Source organism: Lolium rigidum, chromosome 1, assembly GCF_022539505.1.
Source record: "Lolium rigidum isolate FL_2022 chromosome 1, APGP_CSIRO_Lrig_0.1, whole genome shotgun sequence".
Lineage (NCBI taxonomy): Eukaryota > Viridiplantae > Streptophyta > Magnoliopsida > Poales > Poaceae > Lolium > Lolium rigidum.
In genome coordinates, this window is record NC_061508.1 from 357,001,114 (window position 1) to 357,012,596 (window position 11,483).

General features: G+C 41.6%; 1 protein-coding gene across 1 annotated transcript; it reads left to right on the forward strand.

Moving 5' to 3' along the window:
- The first annotated feature begins 3,488 nt into the window (after window positions 1-3,488).
- Window positions 3,489-10,435, forward strand: LOC124702515 (mitochondrial intermediate peptidase, mitochondrial). The gene is made up of 17 exons (XM_047234666.1): window positions 3,489-3,649; window positions 3,752-3,833; window positions 3,924-3,976; window positions 4,062-4,116; window positions 4,209-4,347; window positions 4,429-4,483; window positions 4,893-5,115; window positions 5,422-5,517; window positions 6,342-6,461; window positions 6,564-6,689; window positions 7,013-7,168; window positions 8,489-8,605; window positions 8,971-9,093; window positions 9,175-9,242; window positions 9,370-9,505; window positions 9,620-9,785; window positions 9,886-10,435. The coding sequence occupies exons 1-17, from the start codon at window positions 3,504-3,506 to the stop codon at window positions 10,122-10,124; spliced, it is 2,100 nt and encodes a 699-aa protein (XP_047090622.1). The 5' UTR covers window positions 3,489-3,503; the 3' UTR covers window positions 10,125-10,435.
- The last annotated feature ends 1,048 nt before the right edge of the window (window positions 10,436-11,483 follow it).

Sequence of the window (11,483 nt, forward strand, 5' to 3'; positions counted from 1 at the left end):
GAACACCTGAGGGGGACCAGAGGGGAGGCCCAGGGGCCCCACACATGGTGCTGGCGCGGCCCGGGGGGGCGCGCTGCCCTGTTGTGTGGCGGCTCCGTACCCCCTCCGACTCTTCGCCTATATAAGCCCTTTCGACCTAAAAACGCGACACCAATTGACGAAACTCCAGAAAGTCTCCAGGGGCGCCGCCGCCATCGCGAAACTCCAATTCGGGGGACACAAGTCTCTGTTCCGGCACCTCGCCGGACGGGGAAGTGCCCCGGAAGCCATCTCCATCAACGCCATCGCCTCCATCATGCTCCGTGAGTAGTTCCCCCATGGACTACGGGTTCTAGCTGTAGCTAGTTGGTATTCTCTCCCCATGTACTTCAATACAATGATCTCATGAGCTGCCTTACATGATTGAGATCCATCTGATGTAATCGGTGTTGTGTTTGTTGGGATCCGATGGATTGTTACATTATGATTAGTCTATCTATAAAGTTTGTGAAGTTATTGTTGCTGCAATCTTGTTGTGTTTAATGCTTGTCACTAGGGCCCGAGTGGCATGATCTTAGATTTAAGCTCTATAATTATTGCTTAGATTGTATCTACAAGTTGTTTGCACATGTTTATGTCCGGAACCCGAGGCCCCAGAGTGACAAAGAATCTGGGACAACCGGAGGGAAGGCGTAGGTATGAGGATCACATGTTTTTTCACGGAGTGTTAATGCTTTGCTCCGGTGCTCTATTAAAAGGAGTACCTTAATTTCCAATAGATTCCCTAGAGGCCCTGGCTGCACGGCTGGTAGGACAAAAGATGTTGTACAAGTTTCTCATTGCGAGCACGTATGACTATATATGGAAAACATGCCTACATGATTAATAATCTTGATGTTCTGTCTTAATGCTATTTCAATCCTATCAATTGCCCAACTGTAATTTGTTCACCCAACACTTGTTATTGGAGAGTTACCACAAGTGTAGATAGTCGGGAACCCGGTCCATCTCGCATAATCATATACTCGTTCTACATGTCATTGGAAGTAGTATCAACTATTTTCCGGTGCCATTGCTCTCATATTACCGCTACTGCTGTCGTGTTACTCATTACTACTTGCTCTCATATTACTCGCTGCTTTCACATCACCCTTGTTACTAGTGCTTTTCCAGGTGCAGCTGAATTGACAACTCAGTTGTTAAGGCTTATAAGTATTTTTTACCTCCCCTTGTGTCAAATCAATAAATTTGGGTTTTACTTCCCTCGAAGACTGCTGCGATCCCCTATACTTGTGGGTTATCACCAGGCCGCCCTCCCGTCGCGGCCAGAGCACCCCGGCCAGGCCCCGACCACCGCGCCTCCAGGCCACGAATGCTCGCGCCGCCGCCAGGGCATCCTCCCGTCGCGGCCAGAACGCTGGCAAGGTCTCCACCGGCACTCCGGCAGGGTCTCCTCATGAGCGGACCCGATTGCTTTTTTTTTCATTCTTTTGAAGGTCCTTTCTGTTAAAAAACTGGCCCTTTTTGTAAAACATTCCCTAATTAAATTATTGTGTATTTTGTAAAGTGTGTATTTTATAATTAGATAGTCTCAAATTTGTTCAAATATTAAATTAGTGCTAAAATCAATTATGGTGGTATTCTAACCATCTCATCTCATACAAGTGCTACCAAACAACATCTCATCTCATCTCATCTCTTCTAATACATGTGCTACCAAACAACATCTCAACTCAGCTTAGCTTGGTTAGGTTCATCATGTATGAGAGGAGATAATTATTCTCGGTTGACCCGGGCTACCAAACGCACCCCTAGTTCACCTCTTGATTGCTCTCATCTACTACGATCATGTTCTGGGGTGTGTGGGGTGGGGCACACAAGCAATCATGATGTTTTCAAAGGTTTTCTTGTTCTAAACATTTGAGTTTCTCAATTTGCTACCATTGCAAAAAGCGATGATCTTTGCAAGACATCATTGTCATCGTGAGAGCCACACAACCCAAATAGCAATTCCAAATGCATAGTTTCTCTGAGGCAACAACTTCGAGAATGTAGTTTGATCATGGCAATTACTAAGTCAACTGGCCATGCCAAACATCCCAACCAACCTCTTGGATTCTCCCATTGCGAAAACCCTTGCATACTCTTTATCACTTGGTGTTATGGGTACTCTTAACGTAGTCCCGTTGAATTTACACAAACCCTAGAGGGTGGTCTCCTCCCTAGTGCATGTTGTCTCATGACCTCCAACAGAGCATTAAGCTCTAGTTCCCTAGATGCATTCCCCCAACTTAAAGTACTCCCTCCAATCCAAATTAGTTGATTCCACTTTATCTAGATACAGATGTACCTAGATGCGTTTATTGACGAGATACATCCGTATCTAGATAAAATAGAATTAACTAATTTGGATCGGAGGAAATACCTAATGTTGTCTTCCATAGTCTTAGCAATGCGCTCGAAGAGCTTCGACGAGAAGATATGCGGAGGAACTTGACAAAGTAGTCAGTCCAAAGCCAGTCATGGCCAAACACCATGTTGCAAGCAATTCTCCTCCTCCCTAAACTTGCCCGCTTTCTTTTGTTATCGAGCCACCCTCCCACTGACTAAGAAAGAACGTAACTTCCTCGTCATCATCAAATAAGTCATTCAATTTATCTTCCTACGACGATGAGGATGATCATCCAACTAAAATAAATTAGCATCCAAACTTGAGCTCATATGCAAAACATCATCGAAATGACCATTACAACTATGTTGAAATTAGAAAAAAAAGAAAAGAAAAGTCACTTGTGGGCTGGTTTATAGAGTATACTACCTCCATCCTAAGGCTTAGGGCCTATATTTTTTTTCAGAAAATCAAACTATGTTAAGTTTGACTAAGTTTTTACTAAAAAATCATTAACATGTGAAATATAAAATTAATATTATTAGATAGGTAATAAAATATATTTTCACGTGCTATCTACAAAATATTATATTTATTGATAGATTATTCTCAAAATTTGATCAAACTTTACTTGCTTTGACTTTCCACAATTAAGTCTTGGGATGGAGGTAGTACTAAACTAGGTTTTGCCCAAAACTGCAAATTTTACGTGGCGATACACGTGGCTTGTAACCCATTTTGCCCCCTGTGCGTGGTTCGGTCAGGCGAAAGGAAACCAACCCGACCCGACTCGACCCAAACCCTTCTGACACACGGCGGCGCCGCCGCGAGAGCAGCCGCCTTCGCCGGTTCGCCCCCTCTACCCGGCGAACTTCTCCGCCATCCCCAGAGCGCCGACGGTCGTTTCAACGAAGCGGCGGCGATTATTTCCACCTCCCACATCCCACTCCTCCCGCACAAGGGCAGCCAAAGCTCCGGTGAGCAGGGCAGCGGCCCGGCGGCCGCCCGGCGAGCAGCCGTGTCTCAGTAGACACGAACCACGCCGAGAAACCAACGGCGCCAGCGTCTAGCGTCTCCTATCTCTCTCCGCTCTCCGGGGCTGGTCAACTGAGCGCCCACGCGCACAACCACGGCGATGTTGCTGCGCGCCGCCGCCATTCGCCGGGCCGCGGTGGCCGCCTACTCCACCGCGGCGGCGAGGCCGGAGACGGGGCTGTACGGATTCGATGTGCTGCGCACGGCCAAGGGCTTCCGCCGCTTCGTCGACGAGGCCATCCAGCGGTAAGGGGGGAGAAACCCTGAACCCCTCCAAATCTCCACTACTCTGACACCCCAAAGCCAGCCATCGTCTGCTATGTCTGAACGTTTGCTCGAACGCTGCAGGTCAGACGAGCTCGTTGCCCACATCGCGCAGCTGCCGCCTTCAGCGGAGATCGTCCGCGCCATGGATGAGATCTCCAACACCGTAACTTGATCCGCTTAGGCTACTTTTGATTTAGCCCATTTGATATTCTATGTGCGTTTGGCTGATGTGTGTATGCATTGGTTTGGTTAGGTTTGCTCGGTCATTGATTCGGCGGAGCTGTGCAGGAACACACACCCAGATAGGTGAATGTTGCTTCTTGTGTAATTTGAGTGCTTTGGAGCAATGTGCTTTCAGGTTTTATTAAGTTGATATATCTGTCTGAACTAGGGAGTTTGTGGAGGAAGGAGATAAGGCATCGATGAGGATTTACGAGCATCTTCAAGTAAGCTTGATAGCTTGAGAGCAGAAGCGAGAGAGCCATGTGAAATGACCATACCAGAACTATAACATTTCATTTTCTGCTATCCTTTGCAGTACCTGAATACAAATACTACTTTGTACAACGCCATACTAAAAGCTGAGAGTGAAGGTGTCCTGCTCACGGACGAAACTCGGAAGGCAGCTAATAACTTGCGCGTTGACTTTGAAAAAGGGGGGATTCATCTTCCTAAAGGTTCCCATTGTCAAGTGTATTTTAAGTTGCTTCTTGTCAATTTTCACTTTCACTTAGAAACACAATGTTCTTCCACTGCAGATAAACTCGAGCGTGTTAATCAGCTGAACCTTGCAATTGCCCAGCTGGGTAGAAAGTAGGTACATCAATTGAACACTGGCTATTGATAGTCTCAGTACCATTTTTCTTGTTTACCTGTCCTTGATTTTGCATTCCATGTACCAGTCGATTTGATTGTTTAGTAGGATTGTTTGCTGTCAAGCGTCTATAATGTTGAGTTGACACTAACTGCTCTCATGCTTCTGTTTCGCATATGTTTCTTTTAGCTTTGATGCCAAGTTCGTGGGCAGCTCGAAGGCTTACTAGTTTGATCTTCTAATTATCCTCTTAAATGCTTGAAAATTGTGGGATCAGAATTCCTCTCTAAATGCTTTGTAGTTTTATTATGGAGATCATTCTTTGTACTGTAATTTAGCCTGTTGATTTGACACTTCGATTTAGAAATTTACCTGTAACTGTTGTGCACTTTCTTATAATTGTGGCAGGTTCAATGAAAATATCATGACGAAGCCAGGTTTTGTGGATATATATCCAGCTTCACGTATTCCAAGAAGTATCCAACATAATTTCAAGGCCGTTAGCCGTTCTAGGTCTATGGGTATTGAAGAACAAAGCAATCCAATGAATACTACAAGGCAAAAGGGTCTAAGGATATTGGCAGACTCTGGAACTCTATCATCTGCACTGAGATGGGTTTCGGATGAGGAAGTATGTTCCTTTTGTTCCACTCATCAGCATTTGGAACTTTCTTACATCCAATATCTGCATGACATGAACTTTACATATCCCAAATATTGTACTTATCTCTTTTTAATTTTAGCTATTCTTGGATTTTTCGTGCTACTTTATTTTACATGGATTTTTCTTAAATATGATACTTATCTCTTTTTCATTTTTTTTCTAACTGTTTGTATTTTTCCTCTATTCTATTTTTTTTTTTTTACAAAAACAGCTATTAATGTATGCCATGACACTTATGGTAGCAGCAATCTAACTGTTCTAAATTTTCTAAAGGTCAGGAGACAGGTATTCATTGCAGGAAACTCTGAACCTCGTGAAAACATTGCTGTTCTTGATGAACTTATAGATGCTCGCGATGAGTTTGCAAAGGCAAGTGCATTTTTCCGTACTGTAGAGCATATATTTAACGGGAACATACACCCTGCTCCAATGTTTTTATAGCTTTTGTGCTAAACTTCACTTGGTGATGCGCGCGCTCAACTGACAAATTTGTAACATGGAGAAGATGAGCTTTGGTTAGGTGTTGTAGCAATCTAGAGTAGTTAATTTAGCACGAATACCTGTGTGCACTAATATCTGAGTAAACCGTTTGAAGGATATGCGATTCTCGTTCGACAGTGTCAGCCTAATAAGATGGCAGTTTGGTTGAGCTAGCGTTGGTATGGAAAGTTATTTACAAGTCGTTCTCTCAGGAGGGAGGGCTCTGAATGAACCATTTTGTCTTTGTTCAATTTCTAGAGTTTGATGTGACATTCGTAACTGCCTCATTTCACATAGTGAGTTCTGATGAAAGTTTTGAGTGAACGTCCTACCCTGCTCTTTTTGAAGTCAATGATGCTGTGGGATTAGTTAAATGATTTAGCATGGCTGTTGTTTGGTCGGAGCATTTGAACCCCAAAATTATCTTGTGCTATTTGAGCTTTGGTTACCAAGTATGTTTCTTTAGCTGGTCTATTTTGGATCACATATTACAAGCAGATAAAAGATGACCCAGTTTTTGCTGCATGTAACTCCGCGTTATTTAGTTCCTCTAGTTTAATCAACATTTGAAGAACAAGAATAAAACTTCCCCTAATATACTTTCCTAAGTATGTTCATCAAATACCATAACGTCAGTTACATTACTAAGTCTGAATATTTCTCAATATCTTCTGCTAATCCAGGCTAAACAGTTTTTTTTCTCCATTTGGCAGACTATGGGTTGCAAATCATATGCTGAATTTGCTATCCGTCCTAACATGGCCGCATCTGCAGATGTGGTTATGGCATTTCTCAATGATTTGAGCGACATTGTTAGGTATAAAGCTGATGAGGTATTCAAGGGAGTGAACTTAATCTTGGCATGGATACTACAAATCGTAATATCAAACTAGCAGTCTCTCTCTAGTGTCTATTCATAGTATGCTCTGATGCAGGAATTTAATACTATAAGAGATTTCAAGAAAAGAAAATCTAATCAAAAGAGTGCTGATCTTGAACCATGGGACGAGGATTACTATATTGGAATGATGAAATCATCTGCGCATAGTGTGGATCCCTCGGTATGTGCTATTTTTCTTAGAGAATACTAATGATTAAATCAATGTTAAATATACTATTTAGACCATATTCTAGTTATTTACTGTCAATTAGTTTGTGTGAAGACATACTTTGCATATATAGGTTGGTAGAAGCCAATTGAAACCTATATTTGGTACTTGTAAGCTAACATGAAGAAAATGAAGTACAAAATCACTAACCAGATTGATATATTTCGTTTGAAAAGCTTAATCTTCTGTTATTCCTTCAGGGTTGTAGTTTTTATTTTGTAGTTTCCTACTTATTTTTAATATCCTTTTTTGACACTATCTTTTCTGCCTGGCAGGTTGTTGCATCATATTTTCCGTTGTCCCAGTGCATAAAGGGCTTAAATGTGCTGGTGGAATCATTATTTGGTGCCACATTTAATCAAATTCCGATGGGGGATGGAGAGTCATGGCATCCAGATGTGATAAAGCTGTCTCTTCATCACCCTGATCAGGTAATACTACTGCGATAAGAATCTGTTTAGAAGTTTACGTAAGTGTTGAAATTTCTTCATCTTATCTGCTGAAAATTTGCAATAGATGTTTCTACATGCTTAAAGTTTTGTAGTTACTGTGCTAAAAATGAACAAATAACTTGTATTTCTGAAATTATGGCAAGTACATATCTGGTATGTCATTGTCGTGTACTAAAGTTAGGGAGAGGCTCTCACCCCAGGGGCAAGATAGGAGAGTTGATCCTCTAATTCTTGCTTGCTTTATTCCTCATATGGGCCCTCTTTATATAGAAGACTAACAATCGAATCTAAGTAACAAATCATAGATCTTATCTCTAATTGGCTTAAAGCCCAAGCATATCTTTTTAATTTAGAGGATAATCTACCTAACATAGAGATTGGGGATCTCATCCCATAACTGGGGCTGCCATGGTGGGGCCATGTACATAACAGACATAGCTAGGTGACCATCAATAGTCTGCCTATAATTATCAGATCCAGGATTAGCGATGAAATTGTATCGAAGGGATGGGTCATGTCTTTGTTGTTGAGTAGCGTAAAGATCATAGAAACATTTTATAGTTTGATCTAGGAGAGACATATAATCCCCACGAAAGAAAGGACAGGCATATCAGAAATCCGGTGCCATGTATAAATTGGATAAGATAGCTTTTTTTTTTTTTGAGAAACACAGTACAAACGCAGACGCTCATATACACAAGCATACACTCACCCCTATGAACGCACACACGCACACCCTACCCCTATGAGCACCTCCGGAAGACTGAGCTGGCGAGCAGAAATGATTTGAAAGCTATTAGGCGCTGATGTATACTGTTTCTTAATGAAATATGTATCAAACTGGAGATTATCACTCCCTCTTTTTTCTGCAATGCATATATCTTACTCTTCTTTCTTGCGCCATAGTATCTAATAATGCATGTGAATTTAATTACTTTATACATGTATATCCTTATTTTATTGCTTTCCTCATTTATCATATCTTCTCTCACATGCACTTGTAACAATACCCTCACTAGTTATTCTTCGCAACTTCCCAGGTACATAGAGCAATGACAGCATGGTTACTTTTCTTGTACTTCTCTTGGATTTGTGACTTTCATGGTTTTTTGTGTGTGGCTTTTCTCTTTTTTTTTAGTGTTATTAGTCCTTGTGCTGTCCCCACTCAAAATATATCTTGTAAAAGATGTTGGTTACAAGTCCTATCGTGCATTGCACCCCATTGCTTGATTGCATCCCCCTAATTTTTGGTATATTTCTGGCTAAAGTTAACTAAAGCCAAACTTTTCTAATCAACAGGGTGATTTAGGATTTATGTATCTCGATCTTTACTCCAGAAAGGGTAAATATCCAGGGTGTGCTCATTTTGCAATCAGAGGGGGGCGACGATTATCTGACTTGGAGTACCAGCTTCCAGTATATATCCTCTTAATCTCTTATTGATTATTATTAAATTTTGCAGTAAAATATGCAGGCTTTTAGTGTGAACATGAAGGCTTCTCCATAAGGGAGTAGCATCTCCAAGCATTATGTGTTTCTCCTTGATAGCTAGTATCTTATGTCTTCAGATCAAACATTTTGGAATTGAACTAGGTCCAAGGCTGATGCATGCCTGTTGTAGCGTTGTAGCATATTCTCATTTCCTCACCAAAACTTGAGCAGTAACTTACTCCACAGTTGATGCAACTAGACTAATATATCTGCATATTGGAAAATTAGCGTAGTTCAAATTCATACTGCTAGTTCATTTTTTGCCAATAGATCCTGCTCTTGCTTTTCAGATCATTGCATTGGTTTGCAACTTCTCAAGTTCTAGGGGATTAACCGCAAGGCTCAACCATTGGGATGTAGAAACTCTTTTCCATGAGTTTGGCCATGCCCTACATTCTCTGCTATCAAGAACGGTATTCTGCTGGTTCTTCATAATATTTAGATCATCAGGTGACTTCTGCGTATCTTACCTGGCAGCACATTAATCTTTGCAGGAATATCAGCATTTCTCTGGTACGAGAGTTGCTCTTGATGTTGCAGAAACACCCTCTAACCTTTTTGAGTAAGTAGGACTTGTTACCAAAAATAGATGCCAATTTGATAGTGCAGCTAATTGTGGCCTATCCAGAATAAATCTCTGCTTCGTTTTCAGACTCTTTGCTGATAACTGAGTGTAATTTTTATTGCAGGTTCTATGCGTGGGACTACCGTGTCTTGAGGACATTTGCTCTAGATGAAACAACTGGTGATCCAATTCCAGAAAAGCTGGTAAAGGCACTAAACGCTTCTCGGAACATGTTTCCAGCTACTGAGCTCCAGCGGCAGGTTTGGCTATATCTCTACTTAGTTCCTTACCATTCATATTAGAACTTGGCCATTTTTCTTTGTTGACCTCACTCCATTTCTTGTGCCACTTTGTGTCATCGTGCCTGGCCCCAGATTTTCTATTCTATAATGGACTTAACATTGTTTGGGGAGCACACATCAAAGCCATTGGATACAATTTCCGCTGTTGCAGATTTGAAAAGAAAGCATACAAGTTGGAATTATGTAGAAGGCACTCACTGGCATACTCGGTTTTCTCATCTTATAAACTATGGTGCTGGTAGGTTTTCTAGCTATCTTGTTGTTCCATAAACTGTTTTTTCCCAGGAAGTTCCATATACTAATGTTTTGGCACAACCTCTCATCTCACATTATTGCAGGGTACTACAGCTATCTCTATGCTAGATGTTTTGCCACAACTATATGGCATGAAGTATGTCAAGACGATCCATTGTCACGCAGCACAGGTAGTGCGCTTAGGGACAAGTTCTTGCGGTACGGTGGGGCTAAGGATCCATCTGCTTTGTTGAGGGATTTTGTAGGTGATTCTGTCATCAGGGATGCTGGTGGCGGAATAATTCCTGACATTAGCTCCTTGTGTAAAGAAGTTGGTTTGTGAATCACTTAGGATGTAGACAGGGATCATAATTGTTGACATTGAGGTTGATGAAAGGGCCAAGCCAAGAAACCGAAGGCATGGAGTGCATGATAGGGCTTCAGGAGCTTGATCTCCTGAAAAGGTGCCACAGGATTGCAGAAGCGTCTGGAATGATTATATGAGATTCTTGAAGAAGCATAATTGATTGCAGTTTTAGGATTATAAATGTGATCTTTTCAGATATTTTTAGATCAATTGAGTGGATCCTATGTGATTCATGATAAAAATATAAGTCAACTATGTATATGCGGATGCATGCCGCGAGGATGATCTATCAGATGTCCCATGCAAAGTCTCTTGTTTTCTGACAGTCACTGGGGTTGTGGGGGCGGGGAGGTGGTGTTCACACGCTAGCACATCGCCAGACACATCACAAGGTGGACACGTGGCGCCTCCCTGCTAACTAGGTTTATACTCATTTCAACTTTAGTTGCAAACTATTAGGTAGGGTTTTACCAACTATCAATGATTTTTTTGTTGATATACTATTGTATATTGTGAAGATTGTGAATGCTTAAGCCAGTTTGAGCTCGTTAGTGAAGATGTGACTTGAGACGAACGAATGCAAAAACTTTCTCAATATATGGATAACCAAGTAACAGCACATAGGGAGGTACTTTACTAAGGGAGTGGACACCCACAATAGTAAATGGATGCCCAGATGTGCTCCGTACAAAAGCATCCATCAGGTGGTTGTTGCAACGTATCCTATCAAACATTAAGAAACAATGCTCCTATTTAAGGATGAGAAGAGAGATCACTAGTCGAGGTTGAAAAAGGAGAACCCAATTGTTGTTCGGTCACATGAGAACACACCACACCTAAATCCAATGTGTGCCTTTTGCACTTGGTCAGAACTTCTTTTCTTAGGACTTGGAAGCATCAGGATCTTAGCATCAACCGTGTGTTCTTCAGAAAGTAGTGTCAATGTGATTGCTAGCTAAGAATGACTCTTCTTTGGGTTCATCATTGAGCTGACACACAGTGGCGAGTTCCCAGTTGGACATCTCAAAGTTCCACATTCCCTTTTTATTCCACGAAGACACGTTGCCAAGTGGAGTTTTTTCTATGGCAAACTAATCAGCATGGACCCTCTCTAAACAAGAACACGTGGCAGGTCTAATCTCAGAGCACACATTCCCTAGTTAACTAGAAATCATATACTACCTACTCTCTCCGTTCATAAATAAATTACTCAATTTCATCTGGATGCTAATGTATCTAGATGCATTTTGATTATAGATATCTTCATATCTAGGACGGGAGATAGTACCTATTTTCCTTTTGCAGTTAGCGTTTTGAATGCGTTTGGTTCTTCGC

Bases quoted from the DNA above. Each gene is read 5' to 3' on its own strand.
- LOC124702515 (XM_047234666.1), top strand. From the start codon at position 3,504: ATGTTGCTGCGCGCCGCCGCCATTCGCCGGGCCGCGGTGGCCGCCTAC. The intron at 3,977-4,061 runs GTGAATGTTGCT...TGTCTGAACTAG, and splicing joins AGGAACACACACCCAGATAG to GGAGTTTGTGGAGGAAGGAG. The intron at 9,506-9,619 runs GTTTGGCTATAT...GCCTGGCCCCAG, and splicing joins CTACTGAGCTCCAGCGGCAG to ATTTTCTATTCTATAATGGA.